The 20,144-nt window shown below is 38.4% G+C and overlaps 4 protein-coding genes across 12 annotated transcripts; 1 reads left to right on the top strand and 3 right to left on the bottom strand.

Annotated features, from left to right (window-relative positions):
- Positions 1-576: 576 nt before the first annotated feature.
- On the top strand, positions 577-4,306 carry LOC18614573 (serine carboxypeptidase-like 40). Its single transcript, XM_088807319.1, has 7 exons — positions 577-1,222; positions 2,070-2,177; positions 2,260-2,534; positions 2,778-3,041; positions 3,323-3,534; positions 3,627-3,732; positions 3,962-4,306. Exons 1-7 carry the CDS (start codon positions 853-855, stop codon positions 4,118-4,120), a joined length of 1,494 nt encoding a protein of 497 aa, XP_088663445.1. The 5' UTR covers positions 577-852; the 3' UTR covers positions 4,121-4,306.
- On the bottom strand, positions 3,753-11,448 carry LOC18614574 (putative disease resistance RPP13-like protein 1). 9 transcript variants are annotated; one of them, XM_088807303.1, is made up of 6 exons: positions 10,823-11,448; positions 10,198-10,523; positions 5,181-9,695; positions 5,027-5,087; positions 4,838-4,896; positions 3,753-3,843 (listed from the first exon to the last, which is right to left on the bottom strand). In XM_088807303.1, exons 2-3 carry the CDS (start codon positions 10,283-10,285, stop codon positions 5,236-5,238), a joined length of 4,548 nt encoding a protein of 1,515 aa, XP_088663429.1. In that variant the 5' UTR covers positions 10,286-10,523; positions 10,823-11,448; the 3' UTR covers positions 3,753-3,843; positions 4,838-4,896; positions 5,027-5,087; positions 5,181-5,235. The 9 variants fall into 9 exon arrangements, with proteins under 9 accessions (XP_088663429.1, XP_088663433.1, XP_088663425.1 ...); XM_088807307.1 differs by having other exon boundaries at positions 4,830-4,896; XM_088807299.1 differs by lacking the exon at positions 3,753-3,843 and having other exon boundaries at positions 4,403-4,896; positions 10,823-11,044; positions 11,150-11,448.
- Positions 11,449-11,871: 423 nt separating this feature from the next.
- LOC148764850 (putative disease resistance RPP13-like protein 1) lies at positions 11,872-13,782 on the bottom strand. Its single transcript, XM_088807325.1, has 2 exons — positions 12,287-13,782; positions 11,872-12,173 (listed from the first exon to the last, which is right to left on the bottom strand). Exons 1-2 carry the CDS (start codon positions 13,546-13,548, stop codon positions 12,119-12,121), a joined length of 1,317 nt encoding a protein of 438 aa, XP_088663451.1. The 5' UTR covers positions 13,549-13,782; the 3' UTR covers positions 11,872-12,118.
- A 565-nt stretch (positions 13,783-14,347) lies between these two features.
- Positions 14,348-19,241, bottom strand: LOC18614576 (putative disease resistance RPP13-like protein 1). Its single transcript, XM_018119691.2, has 3 exons — positions 19,105-19,241; positions 15,925-18,865; positions 14,348-15,790 (listed from the first exon to the last, which is right to left on the bottom strand). The coding sequence occupies exons 2-3, from the start codon at positions 18,848-18,850 to the stop codon at positions 14,544-14,546; spliced, it is 4,173 nt and encodes a 1,390-aa protein (XP_017975180.2). The 5' UTR covers positions 18,851-18,865; positions 19,105-19,241; the 3' UTR covers positions 14,348-14,543.
- Between the last annotated feature and the right edge of the window lie 903 nt (positions 19,242-20,144).

Here is a 20,144-nt window from a genome sequence, read left to right on the forward strand (position 1 = left end):
GAAGAAAGGGTATTGATTAAAATCGCAAGTTTGTTAGCAATGGATTATTGTGAGGAATTTTTTATTCAAATTAATCATGGTCTTCCATGTTCTTGAGCAACATGAAACATAAAAACTAAGACTTGCATGTGTCATTGGATTGACCCAAAATTTTTCTCTAATTACCCTCACATGGCATAACATGATGAGATGTTGCCTCATGCCATGGTTGGGATGAGATTATTTCATTGCACAAACAAAAAAAATGTTCGAATATTTTCAATAATAATAAATGTGAAACACAATTTCATGTTGTAAAAAGAGTTGATAATGGGCTAAAATGCAAAGTGATTATAGATAGGCTTTCTAAATCTTGATTGGTCTTGAAATTAATTAAATTAATAATATAAACAGATAACTATGCATGCTGAGAACAATCATCTGTAATTATTCCTATTACTATGTTTATCTCTATAATTATCTCTGTAAATGGTTATGTGTATCCCTATAATTATCTCTGTAAATAGTTATGTATATCTCTATAGATATCCCTATGCTTATGTCTATCTCTATTGATAACAATTATCTCTACTTATACTTATGTCTATAAATAGACTCTCCTCTGTACTCTCCAAAATTAAACAACAACCTGGAAGCCATTTTATTATTTTCCAACCCCAAGAGGAAGAATTTGAGTCCTGGAAGCTTAGCTACCCGCCGGCCTTGCTGGTTGTTGGAAATCATATTTTCATTTAAAACACAATTATTCTTCGCAAATTTGATATAAAAGCAGCCAATTTTGGTTCCCAAAACTACCAGCTCCACCCTTCTCTTTCTTCCTGCCATTGTCTTTTTCCCACAGGAAGAAACACAATGGAGAAGAACTCTTTTATCCTTGTTGCTTTCTTCCTTATGCTTTCATGTATGGTAGCTCCAAGTCATGGCAAGAAGCAAACACAAGCTCTCGGCGATCTTTACAGGACCAAGATGAAGGGAAGTTCCGGCATTGTTACGAGTCTTTTCGAGCCAATTCAATCCATAAGCAAGGCCAGTGTTCATCCACAGGAGGGAATGAAAGAGAAAGACAGGATTGAAAAGTTGCCTGGACAACCTGACGTCCAATTTTCACAGTATGGCGGCTATGTAACAGTTGATAAATCAGCAGGTCGTGCCCTTTATTACTATTTCGCTGAAGCTCAGCATTCCAAGGAGTCTTTGCCTCTTCTTCTTTGGCTCAACGGAGGTACTTGAATCTCCTTTTCCCCATTGCAATTCAAAAGAAGAAGAAACTTCGTTGATCTAAAACGTTTTTCCTCCATGAATTTGTTCTTTGTTCTTTGTTTTTCATTTTTTTTGGATGAATTCTAGTTTTTGTGGTTGTGATGAAGATATCCCACAAATCCCAGAAATCTTATCTGATCATTTTTTACATCTCCATTATTGGTTAACCAGTTTACTTGGGCTACTTCTCTTTCACTCTCTTTCTGTTCTTATAATGAGGCCACACTTCTTATGTTTGGAGCTAATTATTAATAAAGTACACTACTATTTAATCATGACATCTGAAATTTTTTTTTAATATATGAAACCAAAATAATAATAATTGGTTTCTGTTTAAATATACATTTTTGAAATACTATTGCAGTAATCATTGTAAAAATTTTTAATTACAAGTTGTTGTAGATGCATGATGCACCTTCATCTTCTTGTCCTGTTTGTCACCACTTTTTGCGGGATGGCAGTCTCTCTGAAATCCCAGAATTCACTCCCAGGGGAGGATTTCTCGGAATGCATGTTCTACCAGTTCAATCCTTTTAAAACACAGAAAAAATCCCATACCTAAGAAGCGTCATTGTCAAAAATGTGTGTCTACATATATTATTACCATAATCATTCTGTTTTTCTAGAATCTCCCAATTGGTTCAATGAGGTGATCGATGTTCAAGGTTCTTTAATGATTAAATTAATGGGGTTTAAATTGTAAACTTGGCATCAGAAATCTGACAATTTTTAACAGAAGAAAAATCATTTCAATCTGACTTTGCTCTTAATGAACCTCTAATCTGGTTTTGGTGTACTGTGACTGTCAGGACCTGGTTGTTCATCTCTAGCATATGGAGCAATGCAAGAGCTTGGACCCTTCAGAGTTCATAGCACTGGAAAAACACTTTACAGAAATAGTTACTCATGGAACTATGGTACAGTGTTTCACTCTTTCAGGAAAAGCAATTCTTATCTTAAGTTGATCTTGCACATTAAAAGTTTGACATTTATTTTCAGCTGCAAATGTTTTGTTTCTTGAGTCTCCTGCTGGGGTGGGATTTTCATACTCCAACAGAACATCAGATTATAATGAGAGTGGTGACAGCAAAACAGCTGCTGATAATTATGTGTTCTTGTTAAATTGGTTGGAGAGGTTTCCTGAATACAAAGGCAGGGATTTTTACATCTCTGGTGAAAGCTATGCGGGGCATTATGTCCCTCAACTTGCACATACCATTCTCCAACACAACCAGAAGGCTAACAAGACCCTTATCAACCTCAAAGGAATTATAGTATGTCTCTGTCTCTGTCTCTATCTATTTATCTATCTATCATTGTCTGCCTGTCTTTGTTTCTATCTCTTTCGATCAATAATTGAAAAAACTAGAGCCTGTGACACATAATTGGAACTTAGACTTGATGACAATTTTTTTGCTTCATCTCTCTAACATGAAGAAATGATTGAAACTTAGGAATTAAACTATGTGAGTTAGCCTCTTTCAACCAATAATTTAACCTCTTCATACAAATTGCAGATTGGGAATGCTGTGATCAATGACGAAACTGATGTTAAAGGAATGTATGACTACTTTGAGAGCCATGCTCTCATTTCAGAAGATACAGCATCCAGAATTAAAAAGCACTGTAATCTTTTATCCGAGGATACCACAAATGCCACCCGTGAGTGCATTGCAGCCGTTGATGAGGCAGACAGGGATACTTACTACCTTGATATTTACAGTATCTATGCCCCCCTATGCCACAATTCCAATCTCACAGCGCGGCCAAAAAAAGCTTCGGTAAGTTGACTTGCCAACCCACACAAACCCTGGAACATTCTTCTGTAGTCTCACTAAGTTATCCTACCCAATGCAACAAATCTTGGGGATTGGGCCACGTTGTTCAATCACCTCTTTTGGGCTGGTAGTCCTGCAAGGTCAGGATTCTAGATTCCTAACCTCTAATCCTGAAACAATTTTCATCGGAAATCCTACTGAGATAAGTGTATTTTTTGCAATAATCAAGTTTGTTATATACCCTTAAAATGACAATAATTTCTTTTTCTTCTGGCTGGTTGTAGGTGATGAATATTGATCCATGCAGCGACAATTACGTATATGCTTATCTAAACAGGGCTGATGTTCAAGAAGCCCTCCATGCCAATGTGACAAAACTCGACCATGATTGGGAACCCTGCAGCGACATCCTCGGAAAATGGCGAGATAGCCCTTCAACAATCATTCCCCTTCTGCAGGAGTTTATGGCTAACGGGCTCAGAGTGTGGGTTTTTAGGTAATAAAAGCATTCACCCTTTTGCCATCTCAAATTGTTGCATCAAATGATGTAAACCTTAGATATGTCTTAATTTGTTGGATGTAATGCAGTGGTGATACAGATGGAAGAGTACCAGTTACTTCAACCCAGTACTCCATTAACAAGATGAAGCTGCCAGTAAAAACTAAGTGGCATCCATGGTACCTTGATGCAGAGGTAAAATTTCCTCTCTTACATTTTCTATGCTTGCTCTCTGATGTCTTCATCTTTCAGTTCCAATCTTCTCTTTAGCCATGAATCAGCCCTAGTTCCTGTCAATCGCAAGTCCTGTCCCATTATAGCACAGTCACCAAATCAGTTGTTAAATCGTGTTAATGTGATAGGTTTTGGCATCTTAAAAACCATTGATTGACACAGTTGCTTTTGGTAACAATTTATGTGGCAGGTTGGTGGCTATACTCAGGTGTACAAGGGGGATTTAACATTTGCTACAGTAAGAGGGGCTGGGCACCAAGTGCCAAGCTACCAACCAAAGAGGGCTCTTGCACTGATCAAGCACTTTCTTACTGGGGCACCTCTGCCAGATACCTCAAGATACAATTAAATTTCCTCTAAATTTTTCAGATGTATTTCATTGCTTCATCTATTATCATTGATTAGATTTTAGGAAAGGTGTTTATCCAATTGCCCAATGCTATTTTTTCAGTAAATGTACTGAACTCGGGAAAGAAAATATATACAAATTGTCATTTTAAATTATTCAATGAAATGTAGTTCGTTTTTGGCTTTGATCAATCAAATTGCATGATTTTGTTTTTTGTAACATAATATTATATAGAGAATAATAATAATAACCATTATAAGTGAGCACTATTTCACGCAAAACGCAAAATAATTAGAATACAACTAATATTATTAGAATAACTACTTTACACGGATAATAACCATTTACAGTGAAAGCAATTCAAATGAGATGTTTGGCTTGGTGGATCAGATATGAAAGTATGTCCCCTCCGTGTACCCCTTCTCTATTACCTTATACTTAAGAATAAGTCTTATTATATCTAATTACTTCAACGGTTATATAATAAGTTTCTAATTGTTACTCAAATGAATTCTGAAGGTTGTATATATATAGGGTTAAAAACAAGTATTGGAATCTGTACAATCCCCTCCCTCTAGATGCATAAGCTCTGGCATACTCCTGGTTCTGGGTGTTATAAGAAAGGAGAGGCCAACAGTGCTTCCTAAAATCTCTTTGTTGCAATTTTCAATGATTAATTCAGAAAGAGATGGGAAAGCCATAGATGAACCTTCAAACCTTGGGAGATGACAAATGACTCCAATCAACTTCATGATCAACATGGTTATCCAAGAAATCTGCAAAACCAATTAAGCATAACATAGGGTAAATTCATGATACAGTTGATTAAGATATAAAAAATCCATTCTGAAACTTTCAACAATAAAGCGTATGGAGTAACAAGATTCGACAACTAAAAGAACATACATCAGTTGACTACACTGATTGCAGGGAGATTTTGATTTAATCTGCTTCTTACTCTTCCATCCTACATGCAGAGTGAGAAAGTCTATCATCAGTGAAAAGAAAGAAGAAAGTGTTATGCTGACGAGACCGGTTTTGTATAATAAAATTGACGTACCATAGTTGCACTTCTACCAGAGAAAATCACAAACTAGCCGACCAAAGTCCATCCATTAATCATCTGTGTTTTCTATTTCCAGACGAGGGATGTGGGCTATCACAGGCCAATATGCCCCTTTCTCCTTCAAGCAATGTTGATTTAGAAGTTGACAATCCCTGATGCAAAGTCTTCCAAGTGTTTCAGGTAAGCCTTCCTTTGGCAAGCGCTGAAGCTTAGGACACTCGACAATTTCTAGATCTTCAAGCAAGGTCAGATTATAGAGCCCCATGGACAGAGATTGCAAATTTTGAAGTCTTGAAATAAACATACACACTAAAGATGTAGGAAGCAGGCACTTTTCATCTGGAAAGGTAATTGCATCTGGTCCACCAGCAATGCTCAATTCCCTGAGAAAGGCTAGACTGTGTAGGTTCCATTCTGACATGGGCTGCTTAAGATTTTGACAATCCCAGATATCAAGTACCGATAAATTAGGGGGCAAGCCACCTTTTGGAATGGACAGAAGACCAGGACACTCAGAAACTGATAGACATCGAAGAGAAGTGAGGCTTAGCATATGATTGGGTAGAGACTTTAGATTGTCGCAATTGTAGATTTCCAGTGTTCTCAGGTTCGGAAGATGCATGCCTGTTTCTGGGAAGTATCTCAGAGCAGGACATAAACTAAATTTTAATTCTGTCAGATGCGTCACACTGTGCAGGTTCTCGGGCAAGCTTATCAGAGTTTTACAATTCCAGACATCAATGGACTCAAGTGATGCGTTTTTGTGCAACATCCTATCAGAAATGGGTTCCAATTGGGAGCAATTCCAAATCTTAAGATTTTTAAGGCTGGTAGGCAATCTGCCTTCTGGGAATGAAATTAGAGAAGGGCAAGCAACAATCTCCAAGATCTCAAGAAGGGATATGTTGCTTGCACTATTATCAATCAGCATCAATCCCTCAGGTAGAGACATTAAATCTCTACAATACCGGATTCTAATACATTTAAGTGTGGTAGGTAACCTGCCTCTTGGAAAGCATGTGAGAGAATGACAATCTTCAATCTCCAATTCTTCAAGAGGACACCCATTTATCTTGCAATTAAGCATCATCATCCCACTGGGCAGAGACTTTAGAGCCCGACAATCTTTGAGCTTAAGATGTTTCAGTGTGTGTAGGAAACCCAACTCAGGAAAGAACACAAGATTTGGACATGACTCAATTTGCAAATCTTTGAGAGATGTGAGGCCATGCATCATCCAAGGAGGGTTCCACACGTTACAAGAATCTAACAGTCTGAGGTCTTCAAGATTGCTCGACAAGCCTTGATCATTTTCAGCCAATGACACAAATTGTGACCGGCCCTTAATTTTCAGACTTTCAAGGCAAGAAATATTCAATGAAATAGCACCCTTCTGCCATAATGATGTCAATCCAATGCAGTTGGAAATGACAAGAAATTTAAGTGTTCCTGGAAACTGTGCAATATCATTTTGTACAAACTGAAGCTCTGGCATACTCTTGGCTCTGACTGTTGTTAAAGAGGTGATGCCAACAATGCTTCTGAGTAACTCTTCTTTGCAATCTTCCATATTTAATTCACAAAGAGATGGGAAACTCATAGATGAACCTTCTAAATTTGGGCAATGCTTAATTACAAGTTTCATGAGGGAAAACACACGGCCAGGTAACTTTCCACACAACTTGGGACAATCCTCTATCACAAGTTCCCTGAGACAAGGAAATTCTTCCCCTGAGTGTTCAGCAACTTGACTAGGAGAAGACCAGCATCTCCATTCCAACATACTTTTAAACCTTAGAATTTCCAAGGATGGAAAAGGCTTAACAGAAGGAGAAATATGTCCATAAAACTCTAAACCCACCTTCTGGACTCTAGCCATGCCTGCAATCGACAACATTTTGAGTGAGGGTAGTCTCCCAAGTGATGGAAGTGATATGCTATTTCTACAATTACAGAGTTCTAAGTCTACTAAATTAGTCAATGAAGGCTCACCTAACCAAGATGGGAATATTGTACCACCATAGAACAGAATTCTAAGCTTCTCAAGATTTTTATGAGGCAGTAGCCTGTCAAGAACATGCATTTCAGCTTCCTCATCCCGGCAATTAAGGAACTCCTGGCTCCATTGCAAATACAACCTAGTCAAGCCATACTTATCCTTTAGATTAGCTTTGCTAGCATCTTGAATATCCACAACATTTTCCAACCCAGAAATTGAAAGCTCCCCTCGCAGATGCAACAAGCCTCTTAATTCACTAACAGCAGATCCAATACCCTTGCCCACAATGAATTTGGACAAAATCTGAAGATTTTTCAAATTACCAATCCCAAATGGCATCTCCTGCAAACTATCAGTATCAGTAAGATCAAGAACACGAAGGTTCACTAAATTTTTGAAAACTTGTGGCAGCTTAGTAAGCTCCTTACATCCTTGCAGTATCAATGTTTGCAAGTTGAGAAGAGAACCCACAGATTCAGGTAATTGTTTAATTCTACTGCGAGACAAATTAAGATAGCGTAAATGCTTCAAATGACCGATGGAGTTTGGTAGCTCATTGATGCAATAACAACTTAAACATAGCACTCTTAAGCAACTTAACCTTCGCAGCATCTTTTGTAAGACATCACCAGCTAAATAACAACATGCTGACCAAGGTGATGTATAAATTGGTAATGCAGCTAAAGTTCGTAAATTCTTCATCTGATACAGGACCTCAAATCTTTTTCTAATGTCATACTGGCGACGAGTGAATGACAAATGACGAACCTTTTCAGCAACTGTGCATAACTTATCACCCTCAACCATATCCATATCATCAAGACTTGAGCATATTTCATCAGAAACAGATTGAGCTAAATCATTTATGAGGTCATGCATCACATATCGTGCTTTGTTGCTGGTTGACTGTTGGAAAATTGATCGTGACAGTAACTCATTAAAATATTGAGAACCTAAGTCCTCCATCCGTGTCTTTCCTTTTAGCTGTTGTAAGAAACCCTCTGCCATCCATAGTAGAACCAACTCATCCTTGTCAAATTCGTAGTCCTTTGGAAATATAGCGCAATAAGCAAAACATTGTTTCAAATAGAAAGGAAGATGATGGTAGCTCAATCTCAGAGCTGGAAGTATGCCACTTCTTTCTTCTGGTAAATCCCATATCTTGCTCATCAGTATATCTTCCCATTCTTCTTGAGTTACTTTAGTGCGAAGGAGTCCTCCCAAGGTCTTTGCTGCAAGTGGCAACCCCTTGCACTTCCTCACTATTTGCTCCCCGACCACTTTTAAATTTGGGTGTCCATCAAAATTTCCAGCTCGAAGAGCATGCCAGGTGAATAATGACAGACAAGCATCATCTGACAGTTCCTTCAAATGGTATGCCTCATTGTTAGCTGTGACAGCTGTGACTGCTGCAACTCTTTTATGCCGTGTTGTCACCAGTATTTTACTTCCAGGTGCCCCAGCTGCAAAGGGTTTGCATAGAACATCCCAATCCCCATAGTTCTCATTCCAGAGGTCATCTAAAATGATCAAAAATTTTCTCCCAATCAACTTCTCCTTTAGCCGCACTTGAAGTAAATTTAAATCCTGCGAATTGCCAATATCAGAATCAACAGCATGAAGCACTGTCTTTGTCACCCTAAGAATATCAAATTCCTCAGTGACACAAGCCCAAGCTCTCAATTCAAATGAAGTCTCAATTCGCTCGTCATGGTAAACTAACTGAGCAAGAGTAGTTTTACCAACTCCTGCCATACCTACAATTGAAACCACACCAACTTCACCTCTACCCATTTCACCACTATCCATCAACATGTCAACAATAGCATCCTTATCGCTTTCCCTACCATAGACATGAGGCTCATCAACGAGAGAACTGGTGGGCAGTCTGTGAAGCACTTTTTCACGCCTCCCTCCACTAAACTCCACTAAATTCAAATTATTCTTCAGTACAGCCAAGTCATGCAATCTTGAAGTAATTTCTTGTATTTTGGAATTCATCTTGGCATTAAACTTAATACCATTTAGATTGAGAGCACTGAAACAAGTTGGGAGTATTACCTTCCATAACTTACTGGTGCTCGCAGATGGTTGAGCCTGCTCCAATAGCTTGCGTCGTAAAGACTCGGTGGCAAGTTCGTCAACAGCATCTTCGGCATCAAAAGCAACATGTTGTAGATCCCTGAGCCAGAGTTTCACAGCACCACTCGTGGTTTGCTTTTCCTCAGCATCCTGAAGCAAGGCATTGATTTTAAGCAGCAGGTTCTTCCATTTCTTGATTTCGGCCCAAACTTGCTCCTCCCGTGAGAATTTAAGAAAGTCGGGTGAAGACATCGTTTCTAAGAGGGAGCGGACCAACGCAGACAGCATTACATCACTAACGCTCGCCACAATAACTTCCATCTTGTCTTCAAGCAAAAGCAGTGAACTTCCGGCGTTTCTTTTTTCGTCTTCTCTTGAATACTGGCTCCTACTACTACCTTTCCAACACCAGAAACCGCAAACTCGAACTGCATAATTAAGATTTAAGATTAACAAACGCCTAAGGGAGACCCCCTGCCGTCTTTAAACAAGACAGTACTGATCCACGCATAAGCTGAATCAGACTTTCAACTTTACCCAGAAAAAAAATATTCGAAGACAAACAGGAAAGGAACAAATTCTTTGTAATTTGAGAACCCATTTTTGTTCATTTTTCTTTTGCAGGTTTTACCGAACAGGTCCAAGGGTAAGTGAAACCAACCTAGTGAACAGGGTGTTGGTGGAAACGTGGTTGAAATGGAATTTAAGACGAATCCTTTTACTAGATATTATTTTGAAAATTTATTTCGTCAAGACACAATTCTTTCCAGGTCTACAGTTCCATCACTCTTTCAAAAGTTTTCGTCTTTTGATGCCCGGTCAACTTAAGCTATGGCTAGAAAACACGAAGAATCTCTGGTTACATTGAACTAATCAGTGAATTAAAAGAAACCCACAATTCATTGGACAAAATTTTTTACTCCGAGTGACCGTCATTTGAGTGATGGCGAATAGTTCCATCACTTGTGGTACATTGGTCGGTTGGTAGTGGTGGAAATTTACCCACTGTGGTGCTCATCTCGTAACCTCAGTCTCTGCTTTCTTGTTCACAGAATTTAACTATGGTCATCGTACCAATCGAGTAGATTCTATCTGCTGAGTTAGTAAAGTCATGGACAAGCTCCACTGCCCCCACATTTCGCCAATGGCTGTCAAAAAACCTTGTCAATCACTTTTGGAAACATGCGTTCTTCGTTGTACACCACGATGACGTTGGGACCGTGGGGCTAAAAAGTCTAGACATGGCATGTGTTTTTCTGACAAGGAATAAACTAGGAAAAAGTAAGTTACCATCTTGTGTAAGAAACAAAAATCAATTATTGTTCATTTTTTTTTAGTATAGTGATTTTTTTTCTGTATTATGTGTCAACGAGATATATCCGAATATTTTGTTTAATAGTAATTGCATATATTTTATATTTTATATTTTATATTTAAAGGATTAAATTCGAATTTTTTTAAATCAATATAATAAATAAGAGACATATATGTCTTAATTCAGTGACAGATTATCAATCTTTATCTACATAAATAATTTGGGCTTTGGAGACCAAACCTGTTGTGTGATGGGGCTTTAGAAGTTCAATCTCTCCACAAATGGGCTTCTCAAGGCCCATTTACCCTGCCTTCATTAGTTGTTGTAGGAGACCGTCCAATTTCTCAAACATTTTTACTATATTATTTATCTATTTCTTGTGTTGCGGGGAAGCCTTCCCTTGGCAAATATCAACTATAGTCCATAGGCGTTAGCATATTAGACGTATGAACATCTCTATTTCTGGACATACAATATGCAGGAATTTGTCAATATCATAATAAAGCAAAATGCAAATAAATTCCAACCAAAAACCAAACAAACAAGGGAGGCAAGCATCATGGTTACCGCAATGTCAGAAACCCAACAATCTCTCCCTGTTGCATTCAGAAGTTGAACTGGCAAGCATGAACAGGATCTTGTCAACAGAACCATTGGAGCTTGCAGCAAGGTTTGATGCAAAACCATGTGAAACAATCCACTAAAGGCTTACTGAATACCATGCAAATTCTGTTTCTTTTCCATCATAGTTTACGGCTCCCATAGTATCTTTTAGAATAGCGGCCATAGTATCTTGAACATCCACCACATTTTCCAACTCCATAACTGAAAGCTCCCCTCGCAGTTGTGACAAGCCCTTCAATTCGTTAATACCAAATCCATTGTCCTTTGCCACAAATATGAAGATTTTTCAAATGACCTATCCACTGTGGCATCTCTTGTAAATTCTCAGTACCGGAAAGATCAAGAACATGAAGGTTAATTAGATTCACAATGCCCTGAGGCAACTTAGTGAGTTCCTTGCACCCTTGCAGTATTAATGTTTGTAAGTTGAAGAGAAAACCCACTGATTCAGGTAAACAATTAATTCTACTGTGAGATAAATTAAGATACCGTAAATGTTTCAAATGACCAACTGACTCTGGTAGCTTATCAATGCAATAACCACACAATCTTAGTACTCTTAAGTGCCTTAGACTTGTTAGCAAGTCCTGCATGACAGGGTCACTTACGTAGCAACAGGTTACCCTAGGCACTGTATAAGTTGGCAGTGCTATGAAAGTCCTTAATTTTTCCTGTCGACATAAGCCACTAAATCTTTTTGAAACATCACAATGGTGACAAGTGAATGAGAAATGGCGCATCTTTTGTATGCTTCCACAGAATTTCCCATCCTGAAACCTATCCTCAATGTTAAAGCATAAGTCCCCGGAAACAGACTGAGCTAGATCATTTATAAGATCATGCATCACAAATTGTGTTTCATTAGCACTTACCTGTTGGAAAAATGATCTTGATAGCAATTCATTAAAATATTCAAGACCTAGGTCTTCCATTCGCTTTGCTCCTTCCAGATGTTGCAAAAAACCTTCTGCCATCCACAGTTGAATCAACTCATCCTTGTTAAATTTATAGTTCTTAGGAAATATAGAACAATAAGCAAAGCATCGTTTCAAATGGGAAGGAAGGTGTTGGTAGCTCAACCTTAGAGTTGGAGCAATGCCGCTTACTTCTTCTGGTAAATCCCAAATCCTGCTATTCATAATGGTTTCCCATTCATCTTGATTTAATTTGTTGCGCAGGAGTCCTCCCAGGGTCTTAGCAGTTAACGGCAAACCATTGCACTTCCTCACTATTTCTTCAGCAATTACTTTTAGATTAGGGTAGCCATCAAAGCCTCTTAATCCAAGAGCATGCCAGGTGAACAAAGAGAAACTACCATCATTCGACAATAGCTGCAACTGGTATGACCCACAAGTAGTCATTATGGACGCAACACCTTCACTTCGAGTTGTCACAAGTATTTTACTTCCAATTGCCCCTGCTTGGAAGGGTCTACATAGAATATCCCATTGCTCATTGTTCTCATTCCAAACTTCGTCTAAAACAATCAAGAACTTCTTCCCATACAGCTTCTCCTTGAGGCTCACCTGGAGTAAATTTAAATCCTTCCAATTACAGTTCTCTTGAGTAATAGCCTGCAGAACTGTCTTTGTCACCTTAACCATATCAAATTCTGCCGAAACATTAACCCAAACTCTCACTTGAAACCAACTTCCAACTCTTGCGTCATTGTAAACTAGTTGAGCAAGAGTGGTTTTGCCTAGTCCTCCCATGCCCACAATTGGAACCACACCAATATTACCAATACCCACTTCACCAGTACTCTTCAAAAGCTGAATAACAGCTTCTTTATCCTTTTCCCTACCATAAATATGAGATTCATTAACAAGAGAAGTGGTGGGCAACCTCTGCTGTACCACCCTCTCACGCCTTCTTCCACAGTTCGGCCCTAACTTCAAATCCTTCTTCTTCTCAACCAAGCCTTGCAATCTTACAGTAATTTCTTCTATCTTAGACTCAATTTTGCGTCTGAAATCAGAATCAGTATTTGCATTGAAACCACTAAAGCAAGTCAAGATAAAGTTCAGAAGCACCTTAGAAATACCCGCTGATGAGTCGGACTCCGCCATTATTTTGTTGCCCAAGGCCTCAGTGGCAAATTCATCAATACAAGCCTCAGCATCGTATGCAAGGTCTCTTAAATCGGTGAGCCAGTGCTCAACTGGAAGCAATGTCTTTTGCTTTTCCTCCGCATCAGCAATTGCGGTATCGATGTCGTTCATGGGCTTAACCCACTTCTCGAATGGAGAACAAGTTTGCTCTCGTCGTGCGAAGTTGAGCATCTGAACCTGCAGGGAATTGAACAGAGCAGAGAGCATAGCTTGGTCGTGAAAAGCTGCCATGGAGCATGTACTGGAGATGAGGATACTGTGCACAAAGACTTTCTTGCCAGTTTCCAGGATAGATGATTAAATCTGAATGCCAAGGTACATTCTAGTATATATCTGTTCAACCCTTTTAACTTAGTCCACAAAAGGGTAGCGTCCATGAATGGCGCAAGTGACAAGACAATGACCATTTTTACATTAATTCTTGTTTTGCTTTGTTCCATTGATATTTTCCTTGTCTTCGAAACTTCAAAGAAAACATTTTTATTTCACTCAAAATATTAAAGAAAAGAATTTTGTTGCGCTGATTCGTCTCTTGATCAACTCGACCAATAAGACTACCACGACTCGTCTCTTGGCTGTCGGTTGTCAACCTGTCATTGTCCCTTGAACGGTTGGGCCCTTATGTCCGACAAGTTTTGTTTCATTTTGGACAAAACTGGATCCACTTCCTTATTTTTTATAGAAAAAACTAGTATCCATAACCAAGCTTGATTGATACCATACGTACTAGCAAACTAGATAGATGAACATCTCAATTTGAATGAATTGGAATTGTTTTTTATTTTCCAGATGATCCTCATAACTAAAGCTAACTGTAATTTCCAATTTGTTAAAGAAATTGTGACTTGTGAATATCATAATAAAGCATGGTTATCAGAAACCCAACATTCTCTCCAGTTGCATTCAGAAGTTGGAACTGGCAAGCATGATCAAGATCTTGTCAACAGGAAAATCTTCAACATAAAAATTCCAAAAAGCAACAGTTGAAAAGATAAGAAATCTACAGAACCATTTCAGCATATAGCAAGGATTGAAGCATAACATTGCGTGAAACAATCACAACAAGCTACTGAATACCATGCAAATTCTGTTCCTTTTTTAAGTTTCAAAGTTTACAGCACCCATCATCTTCTCCATCCTACATAATGAGTGAGAAAGTCCAACACCAGTAAAAGAGGCATCAGAAATTGGTTTTACAAAAGTGAAAACGTAGAGGAGCGAAGGTATTATATATCCATGACATCAATCTCCACGCAAGGAATGTGGGCTATCAAGGGCCAACATGCTCCTTTATCCTTTAAGCATTTTTGTCTTAAAAGTGAACATTCCCTGATACGAAATCTTCCAAGTGTTGCAGGCAAGCCTTCCCTTGGCAAGTATCTAAGCTTAGGACATTGGGCAACCTCAAAGTCTTCGAGTGAGGTCAAATTTTGGAGCCCCGTAGATAGGAATTCCAGATTATCAAGTCTTGCAATGAACAGAGAAACTAAAGTAGTAGGAAGTAGACAGTTTTTATCAGGAAACGAAACTATATCTGGTGCCCCAGCAATGCTTAAGTCTCTTAGATAGCTTAAAGAGTGTAAATTCCATTCCGACATGGGCTCCTTCAGATTTTTACAATCCCATATCTCAAGTAACAACAAATTAGGCGGAAAACCCCCCTTTGGAAGGCACATGAGATTGGGACAGTCACAAATTGTTAGACATTGAAGTGCAGTGAGGTTTTGCATCTGATTGGGCAAATACTTGAGATTGATGCAATTGAAAATGTCCAATTCTCTCAGCTTGGGAAATGGAAGGACTGTCACCGGGAAGGATTCCAAAGATGGACAGTTACCTATACTTAATTCCTTCAGACATGTGAGACTGCATAGGCATTTAGGCAATCTTGTCAGATTTTTATTGTTCCATATGCTAATATATTCAAGTGAAGCACCGTTGTGAAGTGTCCGGTCAAAAATAGGGTCCAACTGCAAGCAATCTGAAATCTTAAGGACCTTAAGGCTGGTAGGTAATTTACCTTCAGGAAAGGAAATGAGAGAAGAGCAATCAACAATCTCCAAATTCTCAAGAAGAGGCATGTTGCTTGTGCTATTTTCAGTCTGCATCATCCCCTCGGGTAAAGACTGTAAATCATTACAATCTCGGATTTTCAGCTTTCTAAGCGAGGTGGGAAACAACCTCGGAAAAGATGTGAGAGGACACCCTTCAATCTCCAACTCTTCAAAACACTCATTGCTTTTGCAACTAGACATCATCATCCAATCAGGTAGGTACTTCAGTGCTGAACAATTTTTGAGCTTAAGAACTCTAAGTGTGGGCGGCAAACCTGTCCCTGCAAAGGAGACAAGTTTCGGACAGGACTCAATGTGCAAATTTTTGAGAGACATGAGCCCTTGAAGACCACAAGGCAACTTCTCCCAGTTACCACAATTCGTGTCTCCAAAGCTGCAAGGTAGATCCTTCTCATTTTCTGCAAATGATGGAAATTGAGAACAACCTTCAATTTTCAAGCACTCAAGACAAGTAATATTGTGTAATCCAGCTCCCTTATGCCACAAGAACATAGTCCGCTGCAATTAGAAAAAACAAGAGTTTTAAGTGCACCTGAAAACAGTACAATCCCATGTGGCAAACGCATAATCTCTGGCATCTTGCTGATTCTCAATGTTGTTAGGGAGGTGAGGTAGAGCATGCCTGTCAGCACCTTCTCATTGCAAGCTTCAATACTTAATTCACAAAGTGATGGGAGACCTGTAGATAAACCTTCCAAAATTGGGCAATTCCTAACAGTAAGCTTCAAAAGGGAAAAAAGAAAGCTGGGTAACTTCCCAATCAACTTAGGACAATCCTCTATTAATAGTTCATGGAGTTGAGGAAATTCTTTCCCTGCATCTCCATTAGCTCTATGGGGAGAAAACCAGTTTTCCCACTGCAACATATGCTGAAACCATAAAATCTCTAAGGACGGAAAAGGCTTAAAAGAAATAAAGGCATTTCCATAAAACTCAAAATCAACATTTTGGACTTCATTCATGCCTTCTATGCATAATCTTTTCAGTGAGGGTAATGTCCCGAGTGATGGAAGTGACTTACTTTTTCTGCAATTATGGAGGTTTATGGTAACCATGCTAGCCCATGAAGAATCACCTAACCAAGATGGAAAACTTTTACCACCATAGAATGAAATTCTAAGCCTCTTCAGATTTTTATGCGGCTGCAGCATGTCCAAAACATGCATTTTATCTTCATCATTTTGGGAATCAAAAGAATTGCACCTCCATTGCAAATCTAGCCCATCAAGGCTGTTTTTATCCTTCAGAATAGCATTTTTAGCATCTTCAGTGCCCACCAAATTTTCCAAGCCCACAATCGAAAGTTCCCCTCGCAGTTGCGACAAGCCCTTCAATCCTCTAACGCCCTTGTTCTTTCCCACAATGAATTTGGGCAGAATCTGAAGCTTTGCTAAATTCCCAATCCCCTGTGGCATCTCTTGTAATTTATCAGTATCAGTAAGATCAAGAACATGAAGGTTAATTAGATTAACAATGTCTTGTGGCAACTTAGTAAGTTCCTTGCACCCATGAAGTATCAATGATTGTAAGTTGAAGAGAGAACCCACAGATTCAGGTAATGATTTAATTCTAGCATGAGATAAGTTTAGGTACCGTAAATGCTTCAATTGATCAATTGAATATGGGAGTTCGTCAATGCAATAACCACTCAAACTGAGTACTCTTAAGCATCTTAATCCTGGAAGCAATAGGTGTAAGACATGGCTACTTAAGTAGCAACCAGCTGCCCAAGAAGATGTATAAATTGGCAATGATATAAAAGTTCGCAGGTTCTTCATTTTATGAAGATAGAAGGCTTCAAATCTTTTTGCAACATCATATTGCTGACGAATGAATGACAAATGGCGAATCTTTTCAATACTACCATTGCATTTCACATCCTCAAATGTACCTGCAGTGTTAAAGCATAGCTCCCCACAAACAGATTGAGCTAGATCATTTATGAGATCATGCATCACAAATCTTGTTTCATTACTACTTGACTGTTGGAAAAATGATCTTGACAGTAAGTCATGAAAATATTCAAGACCCAAATCCTCCATCTGTTTTGCTCCTTTAGGCTGTTGCAAGAAACCTTCTGCCATCCATAGTCGAACTAACTCATCCTTGTCAAATTCATAGACTTTTGGAAATATGGCACAATAAGTAAAGCATTGCTTCAAGTGGGAAGGAAGGTGATGGTAGCTCAGCCTCAGAGCTGGAACAATTCCACTCCTATCTTCTGGTAAATCCCATATCTTGCTATTTAGTATGTCTTTCCACTCACCAGGATCTAGTCTGTTGCGTAGGAGACCTCCCAGGGCCTTACCCGCTAGAGGCAAACCATTGCACCTTCGTACTATTTCTTCAGCAATTTCTTTTAGATTAGGATACCCACCAAACCCTCTTGATCCAAGAGCATGCCAGGTGAACAAAGACAAACAATCATCATTTGACAATACCTGCAAATGGTATGACCCACAAGTAGACATTATGGATGCAACACCTTCACTTCGAGTTGTCACCAGTATCTTACTTCCAATTGCACCGGCTGCGAAGGGTCTGCTGAAAAGATCCCATTGCTCGTAATTCTCATTCCAAATGTCATCTAAAACAATCAAGAACCTCTTTCCACATAGTTTATCCTTTAGCCTCAATTGGAGCAAATTTAAATCCTTCAAATTGCAACTCTCTAAAGTAACAGCCTGCAGCATTGTCTTTGTCACTCTAACACCATCGAATTCCTCAGAAACACAAATCCAAACTCTCAATTCAAACCAACTTTCAACTCTGGCATCATTGTAAACTAACTGAGCAAGAGTAGTTTTGCCCACTCCCCCCATACCAACAATTGGAACCACACCAATTCGACCGACACCCACTTCACCACTATCCACCAACAACTCAACAATAGCTTGTTTATCTCTGTCCCTCCCATAAATATGAGATTCATTAACAAGAGAAGTGGTGGGCAGTCTCCGTAGCACTTTCTGACGCCTTTCCCCAGCATCCTCCACTAAATTGAAATCATTCTTCAATGCAGCTATGTACTGCAATCTACCAGTAATTTCCTCTATTTTGGACCCAATTTTGCTGCTAAACTTGATTACACTTGGACTGAAACAAGTTGGGATGAATTTCCATACCTTAGAGGTGGCCATCGATGACCCAGGCTCCGCCATCAATTCCCGCCGCAAAGCCTCAGTGGCTAGTTCATCGATGACATCATCAGCATCGTACGCAACGTCTTTCAAATCGCTGAGCCAATGTTTTACTGCAGGACTCGTCGTTTGCTTCTCTTCCGCATCGGCAAGCAACGCGTTGATTTGGCGCAACAGCTTCTCCAACTTTTTCAGCTGAGTTAACAGCTGCTCTTGCCTTGCGAACCTCATCAAGTCAGGAGATGACAATTTGTCAAGAAGGTAATGAAACAGAGAACCGAGAATGGAGTCCATGACACTACCGGCCGCACCTTCCATCGCGAAGAAAATACACTGATACAAAGAAAACAAAATTAGTTCTTTTGATTCGTTTTCGCTGTTCTCTGAAACCCCAAAATAGAACATGACGGTTGCAGCTATCCCATGCTTTCCAGAATCTACCATGAATGCAGATGACAAATTCACCATAACCCAACATTTGTTTCAATGGGAACGAAAACAAAATGCAATCAGATGATCAAAAATTACTGAAAACTGATTAGTAAATCAGTAGCAGTATAACAAGAACTTGCCTGAATCGGTCGCACAACTGCCCCTTCAAACGAGAAGTGAAAAAATTCAGACAATACTCTCGATGTGGAATGAAACCAGAGACGACAAACATTTCCGTGGCTTTAAGCCCCCCACTACGACCCCACATTTCGCCGCAGGATTGTGTTACACGATTACGCGTGTCATCTCTCACAAGCTTTTCATGGGGTCCCGTCCTTTTTCCTTTTCTGGTCAGATTCCTTGACCTCTACCTTTAACCACTCCTGTAAATATGGGTTACTCGTCGTACGAGGACAACGTTACGTGCGTAAAGTCCTAGACATTGCTATAGTAACTTTGACGGTCCCTTTGAAACCATCCTAATGTCTATCCGTCGCTACCTTGCTGGTGCAATATTCTTTTGTACGGGTCCACACTGGACGAGCGTACCCTTTAGCACCGATTGTAATTACGTAAATTGATGATGATCATGTGATATCATAATTCACTATGATATAATATATTAATATATTATAATTAATAATAATATAATATATTAATTTAATATAATAATATAATTATGATTTTTTTATATTAATTTTATGTCAATATTATATGATAAAAAATATTTTTACTGATGATAATTAATTAATCATTAATTACATAAATTTATTTAATTTAAAATTAAAAAATGTATTTAAATAATTTAAGAACTTATTTGAATATTATACCTTAATAATCTCATTTACATTTGATATAGGATATGATATCATAATATTATCTTTATATTATATTTTAATATAAAAAAATCAAAACAAAATTTTAATTTTAATTTTCGTAAAAATCAAATAAAGAAAAACTTTTAAAATCGAAAAGAATAGTGTTAATACACTATTTCTTTTTTTTTACCTTGTTTTTGTCTAAAAAAATTAAAGAAATAGCAAAATATACTTTTTCTTAAGGGCAATGTTGTGTAAGAAACTAAAATTAATTATTATTTAAGCGTCTTTATGTATTTTATTTATTTATCTCTTTAATAAATATATATTTCTTATAATGAATTATATTTAAATATCCATGT

The sequence above is a fragment of the Theobroma cacao genome, chromosome 1, assembly GCF_053813885.1.
Source record: "Theobroma cacao isolate CCN51 chromosome 1, ASM5381388v1, whole genome shotgun sequence".
Lineage (NCBI taxonomy): Eukaryota > Viridiplantae > Streptophyta > Magnoliopsida > Malvales > Malvaceae > Theobroma > Theobroma cacao.

What these genes read in the sequence shown, in the direction of transcription:
- LOC18614574 (XM_088807303.1), bottom strand. Translation starts at nt 10,285, where the DNA reads ATGAGCACCACAGTGGGTAAATTTCCACCACTACCAACCGACCAATGT. An exon ending in TCGCCATCACTCAAATGACG is followed by an intron (nt 9,696 to 10,197) that starts GTCACTCGGAGT and finishes TTAATTATGCAG; the next exon opens with TTCGAGTTTGCGGTTTCTGG.
- LOC148764850 (XM_088807325.1), bottom strand. Translation starts at nt 13,548, where the DNA reads ATGGCAGCTTTTCACGACCAAGCTATGCTCTCTGCTCTGTTCAATTCC. An exon ending in GGCATTGCTCCAACTCTAAG is followed by an intron (nt 12,174 to 12,286) that starts GTTGAGCTACCA and finishes TGTGGATGGCAG; the next exon opens with AAGGTTTTTTGCAACATCTG.
- LOC18614576 (XM_018119691.2), bottom strand. Translation starts at nt 18,850, where the DNA reads ATGGAAGGTGCGGCCGGTAGTGTCATGGACTCCATTCTCGGTTCTCTG. An exon ending in TGGGATTGTACTGTTTTCAG is followed by an intron (nt 15,791 to 15,924) that starts GTGCACTTAAAA and finishes CATCATTTGCAG; the next exon opens with AAAATGAGAAGGATCTACCT.
- LOC18614573 (XM_088807319.1), top strand. Translation starts at nt 853, where the DNA reads ATGGAGAAGAACTCTTTTATCCTTGTTGCTTTCTTCCTTATGCTTTCA. An exon ending in CGCGGCCAAAAAAAGCTTCG is followed by an intron (nt 3,042 to 3,322) that starts GTAAGTTGACTT and finishes GGCTGGTTGTAG; the next exon opens with GTGATGAATATTGATCCATG. An exon ending in CTCAGAGTGTGGGTTTTTAG is followed by an intron (nt 3,535 to 3,626) that starts GTAATAAAAGCA and finishes GATGTAATGCAG; the next exon opens with TGGTGATACAGATGGAAGAG.